The sequence below is a fragment of the Punica granatum genome, chromosome 4, assembly GCF_007655135.1.
Source record: "Punica granatum isolate Tunisia-2019 chromosome 4, ASM765513v2, whole genome shotgun sequence".
Lineage (NCBI taxonomy): Eukaryota > Viridiplantae > Streptophyta > Magnoliopsida > Myrtales > Lythraceae > Punica > Punica granatum.
In genome coordinates this window covers 39057617-39083820 of record NC_045130.1, presented here as the reverse complement: position 1 = coordinate 39083820, position 26204 = coordinate 39057617, and the positions used below count along the sequence as shown (strand labels likewise).

At 37.8% G+C, this 26204-nt stretch overlaps 6 protein-coding genes across 13 annotated transcripts; 2 read left to right on the top strand and 4 right to left on the bottom strand.

The window, feature by feature from the left end:
- Nucleotides 1-83: 83 nt before the first annotated feature.
- LOC116206198 (3-hexulose-6-phosphate isomerase) lies at nt 84-943 on the bottom strand. Its single transcript, XM_031539003.1, has one exon. It carries the CDS (start codon nt 911-913, stop codon nt 296-298), a length of 618 nt encoding a protein of 205 aa, XP_031394863.1. The 5' UTR covers nt 914-943; the 3' UTR covers nt 84-295.
- A 57-nt stretch (nt 944-1000) lies between these two features.
- On the bottom strand, nt 1001-3304 carry LOC116206199 (protein phosphatase inhibitor 2-like). 5 transcript variants are annotated; one of them, XM_031539004.1, is made up of 5 exons: nt 3181-3304; nt 2305-2377; nt 1995-2119; nt 1680-1856; nt 1001-1483 (listed from the first exon to the last, which is right to left on the bottom strand). In XM_031539004.1, exons 2-5 carry the CDS (start codon nt 2307-2309, stop codon nt 1230-1232), a joined length of 561 nt encoding a protein of 186 aa, XP_031394864.1. In that variant the 5' UTR covers nt 2310-2377; nt 3181-3304; the 3' UTR covers nt 1001-1229. The 5 variants fall into 5 exon arrangements, with proteins under 5 accessions (XP_031394864.1, XP_031394866.1, XP_031394865.1 ...); XM_031539006.1 differs by having other exon boundaries at nt 2305-2374; nt 3181-3295; XM_031539005.1 differs by having other exon boundaries at nt 2305-2412; nt 3181-3279.
- Nucleotides 3305-3915: 611 nt separating this feature from the next.
- Nucleotides 3916-5726, bottom strand: LOC116206197 (membrane steroid-binding protein 1-like). Its single transcript, XM_031539002.1, has 2 exons — nt 5277-5726; nt 3916-4493 (listed from the first exon to the last, which is right to left on the bottom strand). Exons 1-2 carry the CDS (start codon nt 5579-5581, stop codon nt 4139-4141), a joined length of 660 nt encoding a protein of 219 aa, XP_031394862.1. The 5' UTR covers nt 5582-5726; the 3' UTR covers nt 3916-4138.
- Nucleotides 5727-6146: 420 nt separating this feature from the next.
- Nucleotides 6147-9108, bottom strand: LOC116206196 (F-box/LRR-repeat protein At3g48880). Of its 4 annotated transcripts, none has more exons than XM_031539001.1 (4): nt 8702-9108; nt 7621-7675; nt 7291-7530; nt 6147-7081 (listed from the first exon to the last, which is right to left on the bottom strand). In XM_031539001.1, the coding sequence occupies exons 2-4, from the start codon at nt 7650-7652 to the stop codon at nt 6523-6525; spliced, it is 831 nt and encodes a 276-aa protein (XP_031394861.1). In that variant the 5' UTR covers nt 7653-7675; nt 8702-9108; the 3' UTR covers nt 6147-6522. The 4 variants fall into 4 exon arrangements, with proteins under 4 accessions (XP_031394861.1, XP_031394860.1, XP_031394859.1 ...); XM_031539000.1 differs by having other exon boundaries at nt 8782-9107; XM_031538999.1 differs by having other exon boundaries at nt 7291-7675.
- Nucleotides 9109-10806: 1698 nt separating this feature from the next.
- On the top strand, nt 10807-13814 carry LOC116206195 (pre-mRNA cleavage factor Im 25 kDa subunit 2-like). Its single transcript, XM_031538997.1, has 7 exons — nt 10807-11032; nt 11592-11637; nt 12465-12558; nt 12688-12761; nt 12889-12975; nt 13101-13211; nt 13499-13814. The coding sequence occupies exons 1-7, from the start codon at nt 10908-10910 to the stop codon at nt 13568-13570; spliced, it is 609 nt and encodes a 202-aa protein (XP_031394857.1). The 5' UTR covers nt 10807-10907; the 3' UTR covers nt 13571-13814.
- Nucleotides 13815-23882: 10068 nt separating this feature from the next.
- On the top strand, nt 23883-25495 carry LOC116203181 (transcription factor LAF1-like). Its single transcript, XM_031534845.1, has 3 exons — nt 23883-24151; nt 24366-24495; nt 24727-25495. The coding sequence occupies exons 1-3, from the start codon at nt 23998-24000 to the stop codon at nt 25253-25255; spliced, it is 813 nt and encodes a 270-aa protein (XP_031390705.1). The 5' UTR covers nt 23883-23997; the 3' UTR covers nt 25256-25495.
- The last annotated feature ends 709 nt before the right edge of the window (nt 25496-26204 follow it).

Below are 26204 nucleotides of genomic sequence, written 5' to 3'. Positions count from 1 at the left end.
ACTTAGTCCGATATAATCGAGACATGCTACTACATTGGAGCCTAGCACGCACATATGTTAACGCGAGAATACTCGAATTGATGGGAGATCTTTAAATTTTTATGTCATACCATATGGAAATACAAATATCTCCAGAACTGATTTATTGGGAAAATGTAAGAAATTGTGGAAAAACACCACGAGAAATGGAAGATCCATTGGACTTATTTATATAATTACAGAATATTCTTTCCATTAGCCCTTATGATATTTCTTCTGAACTGGTGATTACGTATCCTACAGCCGTTCGATCTGATCACTCCAAGTTGGTGTGACGAGATCGGACGGCCTCATGGCTCTCACCAAGGACCTCTCCCAGCTTGTACACGACCAGCTCAAACAGCACAAACATCGCCCCCTCGTACAAGCTCCCCATGGGCATCAACGGCCGAGGTTTCTCCCCCGCGTCGGCGGCGTCACCCTCATCGTCGGCCATGGTCTGCGCCGGCACGTAGGCCACCGCGGTGGCATGCCTCACGCACGTTCCGGTCTCCGGCTGAGCCGTCAGGAGCAGGACCCTGGCGCCGTTGGACCTCGCGATCTGGCATATCGCGTCGACGGTGAAGAACCCGCCGGGACCGGCGGAGGCGATGAGGAGGTCCGGGGAGGAGATGGGAGGGGTGGTCATGTCGAAGACGAGGTGGGCGGAGAGTCCCAGGTGCGCCAGGCGCATGCAGAGGGCCTTCAGCATGAGGCCCTCGCGGCCCACTCCGTATAGGAAGACTCGCCCTTTCCTGGCGGCCACGGAGGCCAGCTCCGCCACGAGGAGGTCGAGCGGCGCCTGGTGGGGGCCGGTGGGCTTGGAGAAGACGGCGCAGATTTCGGCGCAGATTTCGGAGGCCAGAGCGGCCATGGATTGGTCCTGGGAAGCCATTGATGACCTGCTTCTCAGCTCTCTCTCTCTGAATCTGTGTGTGTGTGTGTGTGTGTGTGTGTGTGTGTGTGTACGAGGCCTCTCTGCTGTCTTATCGGTATGTAATTAATAAATAAATGGAACATTGGGCTAAACAAGCCCAAGTGTTAATGGGTCGGACAGTCCAAATAAGCTCAGTAACTTAATCAGATATACACTACGAGAAATATCTAATTTTTGCATGGTATATTATTGTCAACTACTAGAGGAAGAAGAAGATGGCAATTGAAGGGACAGTCAGGAGGGGGAGTCTCAGCTGGTCGAACCTTTCCGGCTTCTAGACTCCGTTGGCGGGACTGTTGTCGGAAGAATTGTGAGGTGGCATTGAATCTCCGTCCTCGATATCGATGTCCTTCATGCCAGCATTTAGAGACGACGAGGAAGAAGGACCATTAGTTCCACCATTCTCTTCCTCGTCTTCATCCTCGAGGAATGAGCCCTTCCGCCTCAGCTCTTTCACTTTCCGAAACTCGTCGTAGTGCGCCCGCCTGTGCTCCCGGAAACTCATGCGGCTCCTGTCTGTTTCAGAGTCTGGAAATGATTGCCAAAAGGAAGCCTACTGAGTTCTTTGAGGAATCGAACAACCACTATAATAAAAACGTTTGGTAATTTGTTGTGAGGGCGTAACAATCAAAACTTGAAGATTATCGGTAAAAATGCCTACTAGGTAAGCAAGCTTGAGGGCAATGGTAAAAAAAAAAAAAAAAAAAAAAGAAAAGAAGGAAACCTTCATCGTCTTGTTCCATCGCATCTGCCTCGTCATCTGAAGATGTCCAGCCACCCGATGGCCCACCAGGCTTCCTACTTGAAGATGCTACATCAGTTAGAGCAGAACGTATAGCTTCTGCATGCATTGCATCGCCCGCACCATCATCGACACCACCTCTGACGGGTGACGGTGAACCTAACAAAGTAGCGCTACATCACCACTTAGAACAAAATAGCATGAAGCGTAGATTGCTTGATGATATCATGTAAGTAATTAAGAGAGCAATAGTTTCTTGAATCCAGGACAAAGAAAAACAAACACGAATATAGTTACCATCATCATCGATCATGGGATGATAGGGCGTCTTGGGCTCAGTTATCTTCTGCCTCACGGGTTTGTTTGCTTCTATCTCTCCGAGATTAGCTTCATCCCATTTTACCCGCCCCTCGCCACCACCCCTGCGGAGATGGCATGATTAATGCAGAACAGATATACAGATATCTAATATAAGCCCGATTAGACAAGGAATAAAATTATGAGCTTGAGAAAGAAGCAGAGGTATCCACGTTGCCATCATAACAAGATAATAAAACGTGATAAGAAGAAAAATATGAGCAAAACAAAACCCGACAAGTGAAATTACTTCATCTGGTTAAGCCTGTTATCTTCTCAAACCCAAAAGGCAGATGCTGAAGTCCCTCGATCAATTTTAGCTGCTGGAAAATATTGCAGAAGCTGCCTCTGTCAAATTCTTAACATGCAAGGTGAAAGGAAACAAAAGAAGAGCACCTTATCACGGGTAATGTGAAGAAAGATACTACTAGAGATACATACATATCATGGTAAATCTAATAGCAAGAGCGTTCGATTGACTCATTTTGATCATTTGATCAAAAAGTATCTAAAGAAGGATGGATTTTGATCAGTCAAGCGGCGCCCAAGACTTTATTAACAGCTAATACACCTATCCATGGGATCGTGATAATGCAGAAGTAAGGCAACATCTTAATATGCTGTTTTTCAGCAATACTTCAAACGTTCAGCCATTCAGAAAGAACCACTGTATTTTCAGGAATAGAAAACTCCTCCTGATTGTAATGAACAATAGAAGTTTACACAGAACGCGCAGAGAGGTATGAGCCAGCTTCATATCGTGTGGTTCGATTCAATATTTACATCATTCTGATAGCAAAGCTGATTAAGAAAAACAATGGAATAAGAGGAATGCAGAAACTGTGAGAAATCAGGAATGGAATTGCCTGGTGAAAAAATGGTTAAGAATCTTTGGAGTCAATCTGGTGACAAGAAGCCGAATTGGAAACAATGCCATAAAAGACAGAACAATGACATACGAATTAGACCATCTCCGCTTTCTGAATATGATGATCGGACACAGCATCAACACCTTCTCGCAGATCATACGATTTATGATGGAACCCAAGCGAAACCCGCATCACAAGACATTGCTAAGAAGATACACAGAGATTGCTAAGAAGCATTCACTGAAGGAGATCAGAACCTGAGGATGATGACGATGAAGCCGTCGGAGGGAAGGGAAGAAAAGAACGATCCGCTGATCGGCCGGGCGCTTCTGATGGAATTGCTTTTGCCGTTCGTGTTAATTGAACAGAGCCAGGGCTCCGCAAATTACCTAAAGTACCCTTTCGCGCGTTAATTGAACAGGCCATTCTAAGACGCGATCCCAGCCGTCCATTCATTGGACCCTCCGTCAATAGCATCGTTATTACACTCACTTATAGTACATTCCATTGCACATGTTTTCTTTTTTCGAGGGAGAACGAGAACCATGAAAGGTACGATACAAGAATAGGTGAATGAATAGGTGAATAAAAGGTACCTAAAAGTTCACCGGTGAGGGTCAATTCATGACCTTTTGATTTCGAGTTTGCGACTTACGGCAAAGTATTGCCAAAGTTCACGAGGAAGTAGAACAGCTCTTGAAGCAACTTTTTTTTGCAATTATTTAGCTATCTCCAAAGGGAGCATATCATCTCGCATCTCTTCCGTTTTTTCTACAGCAGGTACCGGTAGATATGGCATTTTGCCTTTCAGCAACCATATGTCCCGGTAGATTTTCTGTTTTCCATGAATAAAACTGCCAGACTCTTACAGCGAGGGTCATTCATTTCCTCGGGGAATTCATCTCCTCGGAATACTTGTATCATGCTCCACAGAACAATACGAGGGAAGTAGAATCAAGTTGAAAAGAACCGACACGAACGCTCTCTAGTCATTCTCTTCAAAATTATGTAAACACTCCATTTAGGGGATAACTTCTGTTCTTCGAAAACAAACGCTTAATCAGTGGTGTCACTGGTTCTTGCTCCAAGAGCCCCTCAGATGGAGGTTCCGAGTCTTAATAAGTTCGTAACCCACCCAAACCCATTATTTTACAATAAAGAAACTGAAGGACTTACACTCACGAGACAAACTAGTATACTGAAGTTGATGAGACATCAGTCCTCCTTGGCAACACTAATTGAAGGGGCATTGTTGGTATCAGGAGTTGGAGGCACCTCCACCGGTCGCTCATCTTCAGCAGGCTTGGGGATTTCCTGTTGAGGCGCTTCCGCCGACTCACCTGGTGTAGATGACTCCTCGGCCACTGGAACAGGTTTCTTGATCGTGCCCACCTTGACGTATTTGCTCATGAACTTGTATTCCCAGTCCTGTAGGGCATCAAGCTCGAATGGGCCGAGGCCTGATATGTCCCCCGTCAGGTCATTCTTTTCGAAGGACATCTTTGCAAGAGCTCTGCTAGCATCTTTTCCAGCAAAAATATCATAAGGGCCACCTGGTCCATAAAACATCCTGCAGAGGACATAGGTTTGGCCAAGTTCAGATCAACAATTGCAATTAGTATAAGAAGAAAAAGGGCTTCCACAAGAAATGGATGGGTCTATAATACTCACGAATATACTTGAGACTTAGAAAGCTTTCGCTTATAAAAGCAATAACTGTGAAACTATTTCATCTCGCTTACCTCCATCAGCAGCAAACGTTTTGTGACATATTATCCCATCAAGGTGAGGATCGTCTATATAGAATACAATATCAAAATACAAGATTCAAACTTAACAACCTTGACTACATACTTGTCCCACAATTCAACAGTTGATGTCTCGGCCAGATAAGAACATCGCATAGGTAATCAGTTTGGGCCATTCCTTGTATGACAACTTCTAGATAGCTCTCAGCTGATCCAACCGAATATGACTCCTAGATTTCCTAGTTAACCGATGATTCATAACGAAGGATGTAAAACATAATTCCACCATGAAAGTTCATCCCCTCAATTATTGCAGGAAAGAGGCAATGGATAGCACCACTGTATAATTCTAAACTTCAACCTTACTAAGCAAAACTGTACTGTCCAACCCAACAAAGAAAATAATCCTAATAATCAAACCATAAACCGAATGATTCTTTGGGATTAAAGCTTCATAAAGCTCGTAATTTTCCCTTACCCTAAATCAGAATCTATCAATCAACATCAGTATCAGGTATATGCCACTAACAACAACATCCAATCTCATTCACTAACTGATACATGACCCGATTCAAGCCTCAACAGTCGAATCAGATCCACCGTACCTGCTTTCGGAGACGTCATAGATTTGGCCCTTGATGGCCATGAGAAGGGGCTTCTTGGGATCGGACCCGTCGTACTGCTTCAGCTCCTCCTCGGTGACCTCACCGAGCTGAACTGGCGGAGGCAGGGGCTGCATCTGCTCCTGGTAGTCCCTCGGCCTCTGGTGAGCTCCCGGCGATCCAAACAGGCCGGAGATCACGTAGTACACGGCCAGCCCGACGGCGAGGACCGTGAAGAAGGTCGCGGGGGACATCCCCGTGTAAGCCAAGATCGCTTCTTTCAGGGTTTGCCACAGTTGCAGGGCCATGTCGAGGCGGAGGTGAGCAGAGGAGAGGGAAAAAAGCAAAAGCTCTGGGGTTTGGTCGGAATTGGGTGAGAGCTTTTTGTGAGGTTTTTGGGCAGATTCTTCCTTTTGATGATGGGAAGATATTCCGAGACGCCCAAAAAGTCCACTGCGTTTCTTTTCCATGTGAAAAAGGCCAAATTTTGCCATATTTACTTAAATTAATTCATAATAAGAAAATTACGAAAGTGACCAGGCAAATTTTACTTGCAACATAAAGGGCCGAAAATTGCTAAAAGTAACTCGTAATTAGGACTAAGCTGGCGTTCGGACAAAACTAGTGTTAGGAAACAAGCTAATTCTCATGGTTTCATTGACGGTATGTTTAGTTCGTGTATTGTTAAATCACCATGAATGTTAAGATTGTAAGGAAAATTTTAACCATGAAATATTTTTTTTTATGAGTATATGAAGAAATGTGGCATTATTACGTCTAGTAAGTGTAGTGAAGTATTTAAAAAGTAAGTAATGATATTATATTTAATTTGTTTATATGAATTGATATTCGGGACCCACACCACAATGGTACTGTGAGAAGGGAAAGTGCTTTCCATTTATGGCCGGAAAATTTTTACAGCGGAACACTTTCTCGGGATAAGATTTTCCGCTCAAATGAGGAAGCCAAGTGCATAGGAAGATGTATGTACTATAAATACACCAACAGTTCGCATGCTATTGAATTCGAAGCCTTTTCTGAAACCTAAAACCTCTCCGAATCCGGAACCCCAGATGCTTACACATCGGAGGAACTTTGCTGCCTAGCTTGAGACTCTCTTCGAGACCCAAAAACAGAACTACATTTACATCCACCCAACAATCCTCTCTATGATCCTGTAGTTTATTTTGGTTCCTATCCAACGAAAGGCGCAGCCCAGCCTGGGATAAGCCCACCCTGGCCTGCTAACTCAGAGCGCAAGGCACTTCACAGCATCGGACTTCCACAGCCCCTCCTCGTACTTGTACCACCTCATCAGCCCCTCGTCGTTCCTCGCCCGCTGACACATGATGCAGAATTCATTGGTGCAGTAGTAGAATTCTCGGAGGCGGGAAGCCTTGCTGAGGATGACAGGGTGGGTGTGCTTGATAATCCTCCTCGGGAATGGAGGCGGGTTGATCTCAAGGAGGACACAATGGCTAATGTTGAGGACCTCGAGCTGGGGGAGATCGTCCAGGATGTGGACTAAGGCGTCCTTGTACACGAGTGAGAACTGGAGGCTGAGCACCTTGAGGCCTGGGAGGTATGTGGTCAGGGAGGAGGCAAAGATCATGCCAAATGGGCCCATGATCTTGAGCTGACTGAAGTTCTGACAGCTCAGCGAGATCTCTTCCATCACGTAGGAGGGCTCAGTTATGCTGGGCATGGTCATGGACACGAGCTCAGGCCACCTCCTGATTGCCCTGCAGATCGCAGCTATTTTGATTCGGTTCCAAGCAGGCATTACAAGCCGCCTCACTCGTGGGCTCCTGGAAAGCCGAAAAGAAATACCAGGTTAGTTCATTAACACCGAGGATTACTACATGCCGCAAGGCCATGTTTGGTTTGAAAGAATGATTCCATTACCTCAAGAATTGACATGGCTTTATCACATAAAAAATTTGATGAATAATGAAAAAGTGCAATGTAATTTACTGAAACGTAAAACAGAAACATATTTCAAAGTTCCGAGAAATACCTCTGAGCTGTGTAGTTGAGCTGCTCATCATTAAAATACAGGTTGTAATGAAAGATCAAGTTAGTGATGCATCCTGTGCTAAGACTGAGCGAGATCTTCAGGAGCCGAGTCAGGGTCTTATGGGACCGTGCATGTACGTAGACATATGGCTCCTGAGGAATCTTGATGAAGTTGGACTCGACAGTGGATAAGTCGAGAGTATTCCACAGGATAGGGTCGCAAGCAGCGGACCGCCACGAGCTGCAAACATGGGCTATCCCTGAAGTTAGTTCGAAGATGTCGAACAACTGAAATATCTTCACCAGAATATCCACATTGAGGTCTTCCCACCTCTGAACTGTTGAAACGCTGCCTTCTTCCATTACACCAGGTTTGCAAGTAAACCCTGAGCAAACATTAACAGATCTTCTGTAAGTTAAAGTTCAGTCCACATAATTCTACTTGCACTCCAAAGTATAGTTTATATCAATTAGCTAGCCCGCTGTAAAAGCTCTCATATGTGCAAGAAAGAGATCGAGTAAAAAAAAAAAGAAAAGATCATATGAATTGGCAAGGTTGACTATTTGCATCTTCTATGGGCATGGACAGCATGGACGAAGGAAACACAAAGGGATGCAAGAATACCCGAAGGATAACCAATTTTTATACAGAGAGATCGAGTAACAAGAAGCATATAATATTAAACAAAAGAATGCATCTCCATCGGCTGGTTATAACCCTCTGATATAAAATGAATCACAGCGTATAAAAGTCAGTCGGAGCACAATGAAAGATCTTCACTATTGGTGGTAAACATTTCCATACGAATACAGACAGCAGCACTCCAAATTCAACAGGCCCCAACAAGATGCTAACCGTATCCAAGAAGGAAAAGTCCTGGGTGAGGTCAAGCTCACATACGACCGGACTCCTGTATCATTGATCGAGCACCCACGCAACTCGACCTCACTCAAGACAGATCCTCTACAATAATTCCGGGCTTTCGAAAATAATAAGGCTGGGATTCTAGAAAACAGTGTTCCCGCATCTTATTGTCCCTAAAAACTATGGAATCAAAGCATAATTAACACGGCGATCAAGTCCTAAGATTGCAACTGACTTCAATGTGCAGTCGCCGTTCCTGAACTCTCCAGACATTGATGTTTGATCTTAACAGTTCTCCGCAATCTCTTTTGCTTTCTCCGGACGAAGCAACAAAGGGATCTAATGATAGCTATGGAATTAACTCCTAAAGAAACACACCGCAACAAGCACAACAATCTCCACTGCAGAATTCACATGAACAACTCTATCCAGACAGTTAAAGGTCCGTCCTTCAATTGTTGTTCAAAAAGCTGGGAGAACATGTCCAGCAACAGCGATCAAATGAAACAAGAAAAACAATGGCATCAATTAGAAAAGACTCACGCACATCAACGGGAAAATCTACGATTTCTCGCCCCGAATTCAGCAGGAAAATAACGGGGAATCAAGGCAAGAATCGCGAGGTACCGAATTCCGGGCTCGAGAAGCTGAATTAGCCGCCGGGGAACGCCAGTCTGGGCTCGAGATCAATCTGAGACGCGAACCCGAATTGCCCGTCTCATATCCACAACCGAGATCCGTTCTCGATCTCCATCCTCAGTCTCAGAATTGAGCCCGATTGCGGCATTTGCGCCAGCGATTCTGCGGAAACTAATGTGAAGAAACAGAGTGGATTGAATGAACCTCAAAAGCTGCGTTTTTTTTTCCCCGCTCTCTCTGAGTTAAGAGTGAGGGAACTTTTTGCGGAATTTAAGGATGTCTTATGCTCTGCCCCCCCTCTCTTCGGTTTCACCAAAACTGGCACAGCGTGACCAAAAACTGGGAGGAGCCAGAGTCAGCTCTGGCGAAGCTGAAATGACTACCATGCCCCCGACCCGAGTTGACCGTTTGACCGATATCGAGTCGGGTCGGGTACGCTCCTCTCCCCCCCGCCCCGGCGGTTTTCCAACCGCCCCGCTTTGCTCTCTGACAACTGACAAAAAGAAGCTCTGAAACAAACCTCGGCCTGGGCGAATCAGGTGACATCGTATCTACTGCTTTGGCAATATGCTGTAAGGAAGCCTACGAGGCTCGTGATCACCACCACCACCACCACCGAGATAGCTGTGGATTCTCGACGACGATTATAAATTAAGACACAATATGAAAAGCGCATTGCCACATATGTTCCTTTTATTATTTTTATTTTCTTACTATTTGTAGGTTGTATGAATGGATTTTTCATTTGGACTTGTCTTTCGGCCCGCTTACTCCCATTTTTTTTGTGTCTTGTTGCCTTATATGCCGAGAGTTATTATCGCGCTTTGTTTGCAAATAAATGCAAACTTCAATTAGGATTCTTCATCTTCGTACTTATTATTTCTCGTATGTCATGTATAACGTGCATCTTCACAATTACGGCACCTCCTTACTAATCTAAAGCCAATGCGCTTTCATCTAGTTATCATTTTCTTGATTATTATGTCTTAGGATTCATATTTTTTGCAGATGTGGTGTGGACCTTTTGGCTTGGTTCTCATGCCTATCTGTACATCTACATATATACACCATGTATATTTTATTTTTAAAAATATATATATAAAAGTAAGAGCCAACTTGAACATTAGTCTAATTGTAATAATGCGATCTTGTTGCCCGTGTAACTCTTGCGAAAAATAAAATTCAATGCAACAGAAATAACATTTATTCTCAACTTGTGACAAAGAGATTCTTGGGATGAGCCCGAAGGACGTCTCGCCTAGCCATTACGGTTACCAAGCCGAAGTGACTGAAAATAATAATGTGACTTTTGTGCAATTACTATTGGGAAGATCCCATTGGCCAGATGTGGCCCAGTTTGGCCCATTACCACCAGCCCAGGCCCTCGTCCTTTTGCTAGCATGATGAACTTTTATTTGTCTATGCCCTGAAATTTCGAGTTTGAACCATTTTGCTCCCTAAATATTTATTTACGCGCTGCTAAATTAAGTCCTAATCTTTCTATTTTGTCCACAAAACACCCCAACAATAGTGCATCTATCACGAGTTTGCACCTCGATTTTTTTATGCTTATGACTATGCATCATATCTCGATATCACTTGAAAACTAGCAAGAAAAACCTATCAGTTTTGTCAGTTTTCTTGTTAAAATGCAAACATTATTTTTAATTATCGATGCAAATGGATGTAGAACAATATTAAATTTAATCACAAAATTTAGGATCAAATCAGCAAAAAAAAAAAAGAAGAAGTTATACATGTGGTAAGTCTTGATTTGGGTCCATTTAAGTCACCGGGTCACGGCATTGGATTACAGCTTAACAGATAACCATTCATTTGTTATTTACCATAGACATGAAATGTATTGTGTAAAATGAATTAAATGGTGAAAATGTACTTTTGCGAAAATTATAGGGTGTTAAACAGAAATTCATCCGAATATAAGGAGTCATTTGTAATTTGCCTAGTTTCTTCGACCTGAATTTGGCTTCTCCGTTCTGCCTCTCTATCTTCCTAATCTCCTCTCCTTCCGACTAAACAGAACACTGTAGTCTTTTGCTTTGCCACAGACTCGCCTTGAGAAGCCTCGACGGCGCTAGCAGAATCGAGGAGAGATGGTGGCGGCGTCGTCGTCGTCGGCGAATGTCTACCCGCTCTCGAGCTACTCGTTCGGCAGCAAAGAGCCGAAGATGGAGAAGGACACCTCCGTCGCCGACCGCCTCGCCCGCATGAAAGTCAAGTAACTCGTCGATCCTTCCTTTCCTCCTTCCTACACGAGCTCAAAAACTCTAGCTAAAACCTCTCCGTTTTCACTTTGCTTACTTGCCTCGATGCGCGTGGCCTCTGTTGGCCGGATAAAAGGTGAAAACTTGTTGAACGAAAGTGTGTCAATCGCGGAAGCCCTAGTTTTTAGCCCGCCATGGCCTGTCTCAGCTTCCAAATAGAGTTTGAAGTGAAATAACACATTTTGCTCTGGCTAATTGTTCCTTGTTGTCATTATGCTTTGTGTTATGGGATGTCTTTAGCTGGAAATTTAGTATGAAGCCACTGAATTTGAGTAAATTTGAAGGTGTAAGGGACTGCTTCACAGTTAAATCCTTGCAAAGCTGTGTTTTGTCATGCCGCCCTGGCCTTATTAGTAAGAAAGCCTCCTCTTTTTCAACCTAGAGGTTTGATCCCATCCTTGTGCCATAGAAGATTTTGAGGTGTCTGTTTTTGTACATAATTGAATCTGTGTATCTGTTTGCTTACAATTTAATTCAACAACTGCTAAGAGTCATTGTTATTTTGAATTGCAGCTATATGAAGGAGGGCATGAGGACAAGTGTCGAGGCAATTTTGTTGGTGCGTCTGATTAACCCTTTTCATCGATATGTTTATCTGTTGGATCTATCTTAAGACTAATAGCAAATTTTTCTGACGGTCTTCCATGTCCTGCTGTTATCTACTGATCCTTTTCATTCCCGGATTGATATTTTTTAGTTGAATTGTTTCAGTTTTCTGTTGCATAAAACAAAAAATTGCTATTTGTTGGTTTTTGCAGCATGGACTCGATTATGTGTTGACAATAGAGTAGCATGTGATATTTGTGAGGATCAATTTCGGGTATATCCTGATAGAAGAACGTTCTTGTTCTCCCTTTACAATGAGTGCTCTCGTGCTACAAGATGAGATAATGAAGTTATCTGTTGATAATATAATAGTATGTGATATTTGTGAGGATCAATTTCGGTTATGTCCTTATAGAAGAACATTCTCGTTAGCCTGCAACGTGCATACTCGTTACTGCTATGCTGATATCTTGTTCTTTTCTAGTGCACTAGTTTGATTTCTTGTGCTGGAATCGGTACTGCAGTGGTGATTTTTTCCTTTTTTTTAATTTTATTTTAATGTTACTGTCATGTGAATTCTGAAGTTTCTTTTGAAAGGATCTTGAGGGGGATTAGCTGGGAAAAAGAATAAAAACTAGGGGAGTTAATGGGTTCTAGGAATTTTATCCACACATTAGTCATTGTTCTCTGAGTTCTTGAAATGCCTTTATTAATTATTGTTAACCTTCCACATCCATTCCTGTCTATTCATTATTGTTAACCTTTCACAACCATTCCTGTCTACTGGTTATTATGACTTTCTGTCATTGGGAAACAAACAGCTTCTTGTCTTGTCTGCAGGTTCAGGAGCATAATCACCCCCACATACTTCTTTTACAAATTGGGAACACCTTCTGCAAACTTCCTGGCGGGCGTCTAAAACCTGGAGAGAATGGTACTGTTATAACTTTCTACTCTTCTATTCTAATCTTCATTTTGCTTTCCTTTCTGTCAAAGCAAGTCTTTACTTTTATGTCTATCTAATCTACTCTTTAATTTCTATCTTGCTTAAACCTTTGTGCAGAAATTGAGGGCTTGAAAAGAAAATTGACAAGCAAACTTGGTGCTAATAATCCTGGTGTTGTTCCAGACTGGCAGGTACTGTCCTGTACTATACTTTGTGAGATAGAATATGTCTAGCTTTATCTAGTTAGATGGAAAGGGAGTTTGCTTTAGTGGTGGCTCCAATATATTCCCTGATATTCTATACTTCTCTGTTGTACAGATAGGTGAGTGTGTTGCTGTCTGGTGGAGACCAAATTTTGAGACCATAATGTATCCATATTGCCCTCCACATATAACGAAACCAAAGGTGACTGTGGACTTTATTATTTTCTAAATTTTGGTTAAATTTCTTGAAACTTGCTTTTAATTTTGCCTTGCTTCATGTGGTTCCTTCCTGCTTACCTTTCTGTTGATATGTTCTTGATGGGACAGGAATGTAAAAAGCTCTTCCTTGTTCACTTGTCTGAGAGGGAATACTTTGCAGTACCCAAGAACGTGAAACTTCTTGCCGTTCCATTATTTGAACTCTATGATAATGTCCAGGTATCATTATCCATTGCCCTATTTGTCTATGGGAAACTTTAGTGTGACCACAACCTAATATTCCAAAAGCCAAGTCTTGTTCATGAAGGCTCGGCATATAATTGATTATTCAACATCCTGGAATGTTTGATTGATGTCTAATTCAAGCCTAATTATCCACTCCCTTCTCTACCACTGGAAGATATGATGCTTTTCAAAAGTTTCAAATCTTCTGTGCTAGTCTTTGATTAATTTCTAGAGACGACTCCTCGAAATTCCATGTGATGACGAAACATGCTTTGTTGCAGAGGTACGGGCCCGTCATATCCACCATCCCGCAGCAGCTCTCGAGATATCAGTTCAATATGATCACCCAATGATCTGCACATTCATTCTGTGCATTGCTTTTTACCTCTTTCCTTCTGCTTTTGGACGAGTTCACATAACTTGTTCGACTATACTTTATTCCCGAGTGGAATCTTCATTAGCATTCCATGAAAGAGTAGACCTTTTGAAGGTTAGAGGGAAGGGGAGGTCAAAGGATGTACAATAATTATTTACAATTTTGGTCGATGGGAATTTGGCTTGGTTTTAACGAATCTCCTTGGATGCTCTATTGTCGAATTCGAGTTTGAACATTTATCGAGTTTCGTATACTTAAGGTTACGGCGTGGCGTGTGACTTGATGGTAAGAACATAATTAGGACCGTAATTTTCAATCGCTGTCCTTGCGTTTACCAGTCAGTCTTGTCAGTAACAACGATTGGTGTTGCTGATGAGACAAGAAAAGACGGGTTTTGTTGACAAATAATTTGTCCAAATTCATGTTTGTTATCAATAATATAGTGTGAGACCACCACGCGTTAGATTTTTAATTAGTGGTCGTACTAGCAGAAACAGGCAACTGATTTTGAGTTCACAACTGAAATTAGATATTAATCACCCTCCCCCCCATTTTTTAAAATTATATCAACACAGTTCGGTTCTCATAGAGTAGAATATGGAATAAGTTTCTTGGATGAGATGATGAGATATTTTTAATCTATTGACTTAGATCATTTTTTACTTCGAGTATTGTCTTACCCTCGCCAATAGTATAATTAGGCTATAATAGCACATTAAAAAAAAATGAAAGAATACACACATTTGAATGAGATTCTTTTTCCTCGTAAATATTAAATAGTAATATGCATTATTGTTATTTTCTCTACTTAATTTTTAAAACGTTACTATCAAGACTACAAAATTGTGGAATATAATATTGATTTTAAGTATTCAAAAGCAGCATGTACGAATACGTAGATCATGGCCTTCTCTAGCATGATAAGGACTAAGTATTTTTGTCCCTCTTTTTTTTTTTGGAATGAATGATTTTTTGGACTAAATCAATGAATCGGTCGGTTTCCTCTAGTCTAGAATAATATAAGAGATAAAAGATGATATTTGCTTTCTGAATTTTGATGGTGGCAGTGGGTTTATATATTTATTATGCAATAAGTTGACATTCTTGGCTTGACATAGTACATACTGAATAAGCTGAGTCAACTGATCCAAAGAAAAATAGTAATAATATAATTGATAATTCTATATAGGGAGAAAGATAGCAACAGTTATAAAAGTTTGCGATTTTTTGAGTTTGAGTCCTATAAATTTGACTCCGTGAAAATTAGTCCTAAAACGTTTAGAAAAGTGATAGATTTGATCTATTACGTAATCGACCGTTTACGATCACTAACGTGGACATAACACCGTTAAAAGAATCCTAGCTGGCTATTAGTCGGTACACGTGAACCAACTATCAGGTGCCACGTCAATAACTCTTAAAAAATAAATAAATAATAAATAATAGAAAATGTAACAAAAATAAAAAATAGAAAAGTAAAAAAAAATTGAAAATAAATAAAATTTAAAAATATATTAGCATTATTTATAAAATATGAAAAATATCAAAAAAAAGAAAGTGGAAATCATTTGAAATTTTTATAAACTACGAAAAAATATTAAAAAATTCGAAAAATGGAAAAATAATTTGACATCTTTATAAAATAAGAAAAATATAAAAAGGAAAATACAAAAAAAATCAAAAGATGGAAAAAAATAATTTGACATTTTCCATAAAATAAGAAAAAAATCGGGGTTGGAATATAGGGAAAGGATGGGATGGGGGAGCCCTTCCTGACTCCCCTCCCTCCCAGGGAGGTCGACGGTGCTCTAGTGCCTCCAGAGACCTCACCAAGGGGGAGGGGAGGCTGGAAGGGCTCCCCCGATCCGGACCTCCCCTACCCTTGTTTCTCGAGCCCCCATCGACCTTGTTAGGAAGGAGAGGAGGCCGAAAGGGCTCCCCCTTCTCGTCCTCCTCCCTCATCCCAATTTTCAAATCTTTTTAATTTTTAATTTTTTCATATTTTATAAAATGTCAATTTATTTTTCCATTTTTCTGATTTTATTTGTATTTTCTTTTTAAAATATTTTTACTTATTTTATAAAAATTTGAAATTAATTTTCCATTTTTTATTTTTTGGATATTTTTTCATATTGTATAAAAAGTCTAAATATATTTAATTTGTTTATTTTCAAATATTTTTACTTTTCTTATTTTTTATTTTTTTTTACATCTTTTTGTGTTTTATTTGATTTATTATGGTTTTTTTATGAGTTATTGATGTTGCGCATGATGGTTAGTTCACGTATACCGTTTAACGGTCATTTGAGATTCTTTTAACGGTGCTACGTCCACATCAGCGACCGTTAACGGTCGATTACGAAATGTATCAAATTTATCACTTTTCTAGATGTTTTAGGATTAATTTTTGCAAAGTCAAATTTATAGACTCAAACTTAAAAAAATCGCAAACTTTTAGGACTATTTCTATCTTTCTTCCATTCTATATATATTTATTTCCCCATTGACCACTGTAAATATATAAGTAAGCCTATATGTATGTATCATCATATGTTAAAGAAACTTCTCTTTCTTTATTTATCTAAAATGACTCATGATTTAATCGTTTTATCAAATCTATCATATGCTTTTTTTTATCAAATCTATCACATGGTTTACTTTTTGTATCAAATTTATCCCGATAATATCTTTTTCGTCGACATTTAACGGCTGTGCTGACGTAGCTCACGTGACAAGTGTGGCCCACTATCCCTCCACTTGTCACATCACTATCCCTCCACTTATCACATCAGTACGGCCGTTAGATGTTGACGGAAAAGATAACATCGGGATAAATTTGATGAAAAAAGTAAACCATGTGATAGATTTGACATAAAAAAGCATATGATATATTTGACAAAACGGTTAAATCATGAGTCATTTTAGGTAAAAATTCATTCTTTTTATAGAAAAAGTAAAGAAAAAAATTATTGTTTTTTCTGAATAAGTAAAGAAAATATTACCTCTGCATTTAGGTCTGCAATATCTAATGAGAGGACAAGCACACTACCTAACTTCTTACTGAGATACTATAATTTTATCGAAAGATGAAAACAGAATGATTTCGAACATATAATATTTTATATGTCTTTTCCCTCTTGAATTTACACGCGTAGATATATCCACAAAAGATGATTATGCATTCCTGATTAATTATAAATTTATCGAACAGTCGCTAGTAGCTGCACGTACGGACGAGTCTATTATACCTTTGATCTTTGCGACTAGCTGATATTAATCACGGGTCAGAATCACGTCAATAGAGATCTCTCAACAGCATTTATAATTGACGATAAGCGGTATTGAAACAATAACAAGTTGCTTCCTCGATGAGTATTAATATTAGACTGCATATGTCATTACGCTTAAGCATCACTCCTTTCTTTGGTTAATCTGCGATTTTTCTACTTTAGATTTTATGTGGTTGTTCTTATTAACTATATAGATTTGGGGAAATATGAGGACAGTTGTTAAGATTAAGAATCATCAATAGTGCTCACCCAAAAAAAAAATTTAATTGAAGTTTATGTCGGATTCACGATCATCATATGGCTGCCAATAATATTTTTAGGGTACGTTTTGGATAGAGAAGAGCCATGTGTACTCTCATTTGCATCATTCATCTCCTCATAATCTCTCACAAAAGCACATTTATATAAGTGAGGGGGGAAAAAGAAGTTGATATTATCCGATCATTCCGAAAAAAAGAAGAAGAAAAGAAAACGACTATTGAACCAATCGGCTACATATGTGTTTGCGCACTTATCGTATCGTAATCTAAAAAAGAACATAGAAAATTATCGTAGTGTATTCTGAATCGCGACCAACTATGTATATATATTAGAATTTTGCTTTATTGCTCTTCGACGAGTCAACCAGAAAAATTTGTTTCTACTCGAAAAGCCAGTAATTGGATTGTTTCCCCCTGTGATCACATTAAAAAAGTGGGCAAGTGAATTGGATCGAATGAGATCCGAACACATAGAGCCGCCCCAACTGATCAGCAATAGGCTTGAATATTTATACACGTATTATATATAGTTTTATTGGTAGAGAGCAATCGCCATCTCTGTCCTTTATGTGACAGTGAGAAATTGTCCTATTTCGAAGTCTCATTATTTAATTTTCTCAATAATATTAAGAAGTTTTTGAATAAAAGTATAATGACGAAAATAATAGTTAATATTCTCAATCAACATCATCTAGTTACGCCATCGAACTGCACTCCCCGGAGGGAACAAAATGAAATACTCTGCATTTATAAAACAACATCACAACTAGTACAAGAGCCCCGATTCGCCGGGACAATACCTGTTCTTTTTTTTTTCGTTAACTTATATGATTGTGAGTCTTGTGATTTTTTATTTTACCATAAATTAATTTTGGTAAAAGGATGTAAATATATAATAAAGATTCTAAAATATCCTTTTCCATGAAAGTTTAATAATAATAATAATAATAATAATATTATTATTATTATTATTATTATATATTTATGTGGCAATCATTTTATTAGAAATTTATACTAAATGCTAGTAATTAGTAATTGAAGAAAGTTAAATATTTGAGATAGTGTTGGTTTTAGTGCTATCAAATTATTTTTAAAACAATATGTTACAAAGTTGAAGATATTTTTTATTAAGAAACTAATGAAGCAATTTTTAAAGGAAAATATGAGAATAAAATTATTATTGATAAAGATGCTGATGATTAAAATGGTGTGAATCGAATAAATAATCAATTGTTAAAAGGATAAAATTGTTCCAAGTTAGGAGAACAATTATGATGATATTTTTTAAAATTTTTTGGAATAAGAAAATAAAAAAGTCCATATAATATTACGCGATTTTCTCATAAAATAATTTGAGACAAATTTTGTTATATTATAGGAACTTTATCAAAACAATGATGAATAAAATTGTATATAAAGTCATTTATCGATTTAGATGTACAAAATACAAGTGCTCATGATATTAATATTTAAACTAAAAACTATACTGAAAAGAAAATAATATAAAATATGTTGAATTTAATAAGAGAATAGACATTTACTTATTTTTATACAACTCTATATATCCCTTGTATGAAAGTTATCTAAAGTTCAATGAATTATCTAATGATAATATTCAGTTTGGTAGTTTTATTTTTAATGATGGCATATGTGAAAATGAAAATAAAAGAGAGAGAGAAGGTATTGGTAACAAAAAGTAGGAAGAGGGAAGCAAAATTGAGTGTAACATACGACAAATAAAAGGAAAAAGGAAAAAGGAAAAAGATTCAAAAAAATTAAATATAAAAAAGAAAAACAATAATAAATATGACTAATATTCAATGGAGAATTTTGAGAAAGGAGAAATTGACACAATTAATTATGTCTCTACCATTACAATATCAGTAAATTTATACTCATATTTCACTTTCTTTAATTTTTTTAATTACTTTTGGAGTCTAAAAACTAAAGTGGAAATATGAATAGTTCATTGTCGAGAGGCTTATAAACTTATGAAGCTGTTGATGTGGCAAAATATTGTTATACGAATGGAGATATCGTATTGTGGGATATTGGGAAGCCGAACTAGATACCTCCAATAAATAATACAAAAAGTAAACCCTATAGAAGTTTGACTTTTTATAAGCCGATGAGAAGCACTAATACTTTTTTTTCTGTTTTTGCCACCGAGAAGCATAATGATAAATTATTTACTGAAGTACGACAATAATATATCTTTTATATATATATATATGTATGTATGTATAAACTACTTGAACAAAATACACACACATAATGATATGATATAACTTATATTGTTAATGTAAACTAGAAAGAAAAAAAATATATATATATATAAGTAGCAAAAAGAATGACCTTATTAAATTGTTCAGTACATCAGTATCGAATCAAAATATTACTAATGAAATGGATAATCTTCAATAGTTGGCATTTATTGGTAGAAGTACGTACATTACCAATGCGAAGGCGATCCACAAATTCATTTTTGACAGTCATTTTTAACAAAACCAGAATGGTAAGCTTCAAACCTACACCTACTTCCCCAAAATTATATATATGTTAACTAATTAATTAATTGAAAAGAAGAAAATCCTTCATAGCTATATGAAGTATGAAATGACCAAAATTAAGTTGTCAAGTCAATCTTCCCTTGCTCATAATTTACTGAAAATTGTCATAGAAAATTTTTATTAAGAGGTCTTCAGTGCTTATGCTTAATTAACTCCGAGGAAGATGTTCGTTATATTTTTTTGAAACGACCGGTATTTTCAACATATTAATTAATGATGCCGTTTTTCATTTATTTAAAACCTTGGTCGACTATTTTTTTAAAATGGTAAAGATGAAGATTTTTATAAAGTCAATATATTAACACATTACACCAGCAAGTTTTCTGTCCGTGGTTAGAATTTCTTGCTCTGATACTCCCTCAACACGCCTGCAAGTGAAAAAAATCGATGTCAAAATTTTCTTTTCGCATTGCAATGAGGTTATAGCAATGAACACTGTTAATTACAAAGTCAATAGAAGCTAAGAGCCATTTAAAATTAAGAAACCCGATGCATGCAAGCCATCGCCGAGGGATGTAATCCCCAGCTATAAAAAAAAAAAAAAACTCGAATCCGAAAATTAATCTAAGATGGTAACCGTTAAGCTCAGAATTGCTTCCGGTTGAATGTACGTATATATATTGTAAATGAGCCCTTGATCAATCTGTACCAACCTTTTGAGTGCTCGATATATTATAGGGCTGAATAGTCAGCCATTTCTCTGATACATCCGGGCCAGCCCGGTTAGGAGTAAGTTAATACATAATCAAGGTATTAATTATTAGCAGCTTATTCAGGCTATAGTCACATACACAAAGCTAGATAAGCAAATTTGCCCCATGTTTCTACTTCGAAATAAATTAAATAGTGCAACTCCGAAGAATTTTGAAAATGCTGTTGGAAGCACAAATGATAGAAATTACATTTTCATTATAGATTTAAAAAAAAATCATGAAAGCATGGGTGATTAGAAGATATTATTGTTAATTATGAGCAAAATATTAATTAAAATTTTTTCCATGTTCTAATGCCTTATATATTGATTGGAAAAATTAAAGACTTTTATGTGGCCAAAGAATTGAAGAAAATAAAAAAAAAATATAAACTAATGTGGATTCGTTCAAGCAGTTTGACGCTTGTTCCACTTAAGTAAGGTCTCGGGTTCAAGTTATTGTGAATGCATAAAATCCACGCTGAAAGAATTTTACTCCTTAGTGGGCCGACCCAATTCTACTTGATTAGTTAGGGTTCAATTGGAGTTCTGAATATCAGAGTTAATACCAAAAAAAATATTAAAAAATAAAAAAAATAAAGAAAACAGAAGATTGGGAATTGGTGGGAACACTATATATAACAAAGGATCATTATTAATTGACTTAATAAGTTGGCTTGGCCAGAAAACTTAAGTTGGCATACACACACACACACATATAGATTTTCGGTAGAAAGTTGGGCATATATTTTAGGGGGCCCCTTTTTTATATTTTGGGCACGCGTGCGATTGCAATTTGTGATACGTATTAATAATTGCTCTGAGTTATTGTTCAAACTCTATATTCAAATTATATTGCAATATAGATTTGTTTATTATAAAGAATAATTGCCATAATTCTTCCCACAAAGGTCGAATATGCTCTTGACAAATATATATATATATATATATATATATATATTACACAATCCGGGTAGAGTATCTCAATAAATTAATTAATACATAATTTGAAAGCTGAAAATGGAATTGTTCATTGAAACTATTGAAGTCCAACAGACCTTTTAATAACTATTTTTTCCCCATCCTCTATAATATATGAATAAGTTGAATTATATACTTTGTGAAATTTCCACCAATCTTTTTAGTTTGCGTACCGAAAAATGAAGTGCGTATTCTCATCGATCAATCATTTATTCAATGATTGACTCTATTATCCTTTTCATGCTAGCAGCTTAGGTTTCATTTTCATATGTAATTATCACTATTAGAATTATTTCAAAGTGCCTGAATTCAATTAAACGCGAGATCTCATGTTAATTAGGTAGAGGGAAACTCATGTCCCACATTTGATTCTATATCATGAGATCTTGCCCCACTTAGGATCCTTATACATTCCTTGACAATCCTATTGGACAAATATGATTAATTCAAAGACAATTTTTCGATTTTTGGCCGAGAATCGGGGGCATAAATATTAATAAAGTCTATTAGGTTATTTCATTCTTTTTCATTAAACAATCACCTCGATATCCTATCCTTTTTTATGAAGATCTCTCTATCTCGCCCTACCAAATTTTTATTGAGGAATAAAAATCTGCAATATGCATCAAGGATTGAAAAAATTCACGAATAATATTGTTATACTACGGAGGATAAAGAAGAGCTATATGTTCAGATTATCATATTTCAAAAATACGAAATTCTCTTAAGTGGCGTATTTAAAAATCCTCATAATTCAAAATTCCATTCACATCTATTGAATAGTCATTGTATATTGTGTAAATTATAACTCATGTTATTGCGAGTGAAATTTTGAGTTAAGAGAATTTTTAAATTGATTATTAAGAGGAGATAACAAAATTCTCAGTAATTTTTCTGTCGGACTCAAAAAAAAAAAAGCATTGGAAAAGCCATTTTAACATGCTCCTTGGGGGAACTGGCTCAGGTTATGTAGGTCCCAAAGGCATTAATCAATCAATTTTATCCTACTCCTAGTCAAGGAATTCGCACTCATTATTGCAGGATAGATGTCGGGAGACATTAACTTGTCGGCAGGAGGATTCCTATGAACCACATCAGCAATGCATCACATCAGTTTAAGGTTTAGCACGCGAATACAGATTCAACTAGATCCATCCATATTCATCGGCATTAATGTATTAATTACTGCATTTATTTGTCGATAAACTAATTTTTTCATTCTGTTGCGTCAAATGATTAATCCCAGCAAACTCTACTGGGGAGATATAGGTAGCTCCTTGAGTTCACAAAGGATATAGGGTAGTTCACCATGCATTGAACCGGAATAGAAGTTTGGTTGGTTGAGCAAGGTCGGGCAGGCTTAAGGTGAAGGGATGCAAACCGACATGCTAAAGCCTGATTAAAAGGATAATTAAGGAAAACGCAACGTCTACATGGGAACTTATCATATGAATGTCAGGATATATTTGTCTTTGCACGGCCAAGCCCCCACAGAACACAAAAGTCATAATTTTGTGCTGCTTCCAAATTTAGAGAGACAGAGGGGCTTCAAGAGGTACATGGTTTGAAGGCAATCCACAAATTATGCCGTCAGTAGATATAACTACTTGTAATATAAAGGATTCAAAATTTATTTAAAACGTCTCGTAATCAGGATTAAATTGATATCCAAATGAATATTAATTTCTGTTTATTAATTGGAATATCTCGCGATCTTATAGAAGATTATAAGTTTAATTTAGTATAGTTTAGCTGGTGACAAGAAAGAGGAGAAGATCAGCTGGCCAAATTGTTGCGAGACAAAAATCTTTTATTCTTTTAAGGTGGTCTGCGGTGAGCTGGACCTTTGTATGACATCAATCATCTTCACTGTCATTAATTTTCTTGTTGCCCTTTTGAGACAAAAGGGGTCTTGGCTTACTGGAAATTTCCCATCGTCGCTTCTATAATTAAGAGGTTTGGTTGAGATTACCTAACCATGCATTGACTTGTCATTAGGGAAAAAAAAACTGGCAAATTAATTACGATTACTTTGTGAGATCTGGCATGTGTCATATTACACTCGGGCAGCTACCTTATGTGAAACCAACGCTATTACATTGCTCTCCAACATTAGTTTTGTTTTTTTCCTCCGGTAAAAAAACGAAATTTCTCAATTTATTAGTTGAAACTAATCATCACTATGCATCTGTTTGTCCTGTACATGAAGTGTTTCCATGCACTATATCTAAAGTTTACTTCTAACGACGCATAATTTATCAACTGTATCACATTTTGTTATTTAAATTTTTATTATAAGAGAAGAAATTGAGATGGCAAATAAAATTCTCTTAGTTAAGTTAAGAGGACAGACCCTTTTTTTTTCCTTAAAAAAAAAAAGATTATTTATGGAAGAACTCTTCTAGAGATTGGAAAAGAAAAAAAAATGGAACTAAAATAATTTAAGGAGATAATTCAACTAATCCTCGGCCTTAAATACCAATAGGCCCTTTATGGTCGGCATCTGCGCTTCTTCGATTCCTACTCTCTCTTCCTCTGTTTTGTGCTGTACAGTTTATCAAGTGTCAAATTGATTCATTCATTATCTTCATCATCACCAATCATCATACCAAATGGTCTGCAAATCATCATCATCTGATCAGAACATAGAAAAGCCAAAGAGAAAGCACAGAAAAGGTTTGTGGTCACCCGAAGAAGACCAGAGACTGAGAAACTATGTCCTTAAACATGGCCATGGCTGTTGGAGCTCTGTCCCCATTAATGCTGGTATATACATATTAACTTTCACCATCTTAATTCATTCTTCCCCTCCCATTTATATGTATATATCCCTCTTCTATATACAGAGCTGAATTTTTATTCGTTTTACCCGATAAGTCGATAAGAGCTATTAGCTCGTATCATAATGCCATACCATACAATACAGCTTTACTTCAGGCCACTATGTCTTACCATTATCATTGGTCTTGAATCTGAGTAGGCTTGCAGAGGAATGGCAAGAGCTGTAGGCTAAGGTGGATCAATTATCTCCGGCCCGGGTTGAAGCGGGGGATGTTCACAGAGCAGGAGGAAGAAACGATTCTGATCCTTCATAGCTCGCTCGGGAACAAGTAAGTGCAACGCAGCATTCTTCCATGGTTATTCCAAGCTAATGACAAGAGTCGGGACTGAGTTAAGAGCTTAATTATTTAACTAAGAACTGCTCATCTCCAGTCATTTTCTATATATATATATTTATATTCAAGACCGTTTACTTCGACAGAGTTTATATCATATCTGCCAATAAAAGTAGGTAAGTAATCTAATTTATTCATAAAAGACCGTTTTATTATATCGATTAGGTGGTCGCAAATAGCACAGCGGTTGCCCGGAAGGACAGATAACGAGGTAAAGAATTACTGGCATTCTTATCTCAAGAAGAAGGTCGCTAAAGCTGAGGAAGTCCGCTTGCAAAGTCGGACCGATTCAGAAGGTCAGGAGTGTTCTTTGGCCTCCAGTGAATCGTCAGCCAACCAAATCCCGGGCTATGATTCTATCCAGCACGCACAAAACACGCTAGTAGACCTTCAGGGTCAGCAAAGCTCATTACCGAAGATTTTATTCGCCGAGTGGCTTTCTCTAGACAACAATGCTCCAGGCGGGATTCATATCGCAGATCCGTCTGAGATGATAGGTTCGACGAACTCCTTAAATGACCATTTGAACTTGGACGATTGCATGTTTGACAACCTTCTACTCAGCAGCGGGACGACTTTCTGCGGTGATTACAATGGCAGCGACGTGAGCGATGGTTCTGCCAGCGATATTTATTCTTCACAGTTCGACATCTGCAGCAACTTCACTTTGAGTAACGATCTTATATACATGTGATGGTATTGAAAATGAACTGAAGGAAGAATAACCTCTAATTATACTCTGAGGAATAAAAATTGCTGGACATTCAGCAAAATGATCATAGGTTTAAGACATCAGTTGATAAAAATTAGTACAGGGCATAATTAGAGGTTATTCTTCCGTTGCCATATCATGATTTCGTGTGTCTGTAATTTTCTAATAAGCTATTTCCAATGATGAAAAAAAAAAAAGAATATCATATTGAAATGAATTTAATCCGTCCGACTGCACTAAACATGTTTTATTGGACCACCGAATTTGATCAGGAATGAATATTCCTCGAGCCTTATGAGGATTCTGCCTAATGGAATTATATTCCTAATTAATGAGTTGTCAAGTAACAATTGTTCTTCATAAACACGAGATTAATTGCCTTCCCTAATCTCATAAGCAAAAGGTACGAGGAATTGGTCCGAAGGGATGCCATCTTAAACGAGATAGGCCCGAAGAACTAAATATGGGCTTTTTCTCTTGTGGTCAGCCCAGTACAGTTTCTACCAAGATAATCCGCGAAAGTGACTTAAAAAACTAATTCTTACTTTTCGTTTCTATTTTTCCTCCTCCTTTTTCCAAATATATTTTTTTCACTAATATTAAATTTAGAAAATTGTAATTTATTGTACCAATTACTAATTTTAGTATTGGGCTCAGATTTTATGGAAGTAAATTATGATGAACAAATAAGAAAGGGAAGCGATAAATTAATATTTAGAGGAGCAAAGAGGTAATGCCTACCAAAAGAAAAAAAAAGGAGGTAATTAAGGGAAAACTGGAGTACTAAAAAAAGAGATTTTCTAATCACTCTATACATATTTTTTTTTGGTGGAAATCCCTATACAAATTTGAATAGTGAAAAGAAAATATTCTATAGAAAAATCATCTCATTTTCCTTACCCAAAAAAAAAATCATCTCATTTCTATATAA

Bases quoted from the DNA above. Each gene is read 5' to 3' on its own strand.
- LOC116206198 (XM_031539003.1), bottom strand. From the start codon at position 913: ATGGCTTCCCAGGACCAATCCATGGCCGCTCTGGCCTCCGAAATCTGC.
- LOC116206199 (XM_031539004.1), bottom strand. The intron at 1,857-1,994 runs GTAACTATATTC...CTACTTTGTTAG, and splicing joins TCCCATGATCGATGATGATG to GTTCACCGTCACCCGTCAGA. The intron at 1,484-1,679 runs GTTTCCTTCTTT...AATCATTTCCAG, and splicing joins GATGGAACAAGACGATGAAG to ACTCTGAAACAGACAGGAGC.
- LOC116206197 (XM_031539002.1), bottom strand. From the start codon at position 5,581: ATGGCCCTGCAACTGTGGCAAACCCTGAAAGAAGCGATCTTGGCTTAC. The intron at 4,494-5,276 runs GTACGGTGGATC...TGTCCTCTGCAG, and splicing joins TATGACGTCTCCGAAAGCAG to GATGTTTTATGGACCAGGTG.
- LOC116206196 (XM_031538999.1), bottom strand. From the start codon at position 7,652: ATGGAAGAAGGCAGCGTTTCAACAGTTCAGAGGTGGGAAGACCTCAAT. The intron at 7,082-7,290 runs GTATTTCTCGGA...TCGGCTTTCCAG, and splicing joins CTCAACTACACAGCTCAGAG to GAGCCCACGAGTGAGGCGGC.
- LOC116206195 (XM_031538997.1), top strand. From the start codon at position 10,908: ATGGTGGCGGCGTCGTCGTCGTCGGCGAATGTCTACCCGCTCTCGAGC. The intron at 12,559-12,687 runs GTACTGTTATAA...ACCTTTGTGCAG, and splicing joins TCTAAAACCTGGAGAGAATG to AAATTGAGGGCTTGAAAAGA. The intron at 12,976-13,100 runs GTGACTGTGGAC...TTGATGGGACAG, and splicing joins CACATATAACGAAACCAAAG to GAATGTAAAAAGCTCTTCCT.
- LOC116203181 (XM_031534845.1), top strand. From the start codon at position 23,998: ATGGTCTGCAAATCATCATCATCTGATCAGAACATAGAAAAGCCAAAG. The intron at 24,152-24,365 runs GTATATACATAT...GAATCTGAGTAG, and splicing joins CTCTGTCCCCATTAATGCTG to GCTTGCAGAGGAATGGCAAG. The intron at 24,496-24,726 runs GTAAGTGCAACG...TATATCGATTAG, and splicing joins CATAGCTCGCTCGGGAACAA to GTGGTCGCAAATAGCACAGC.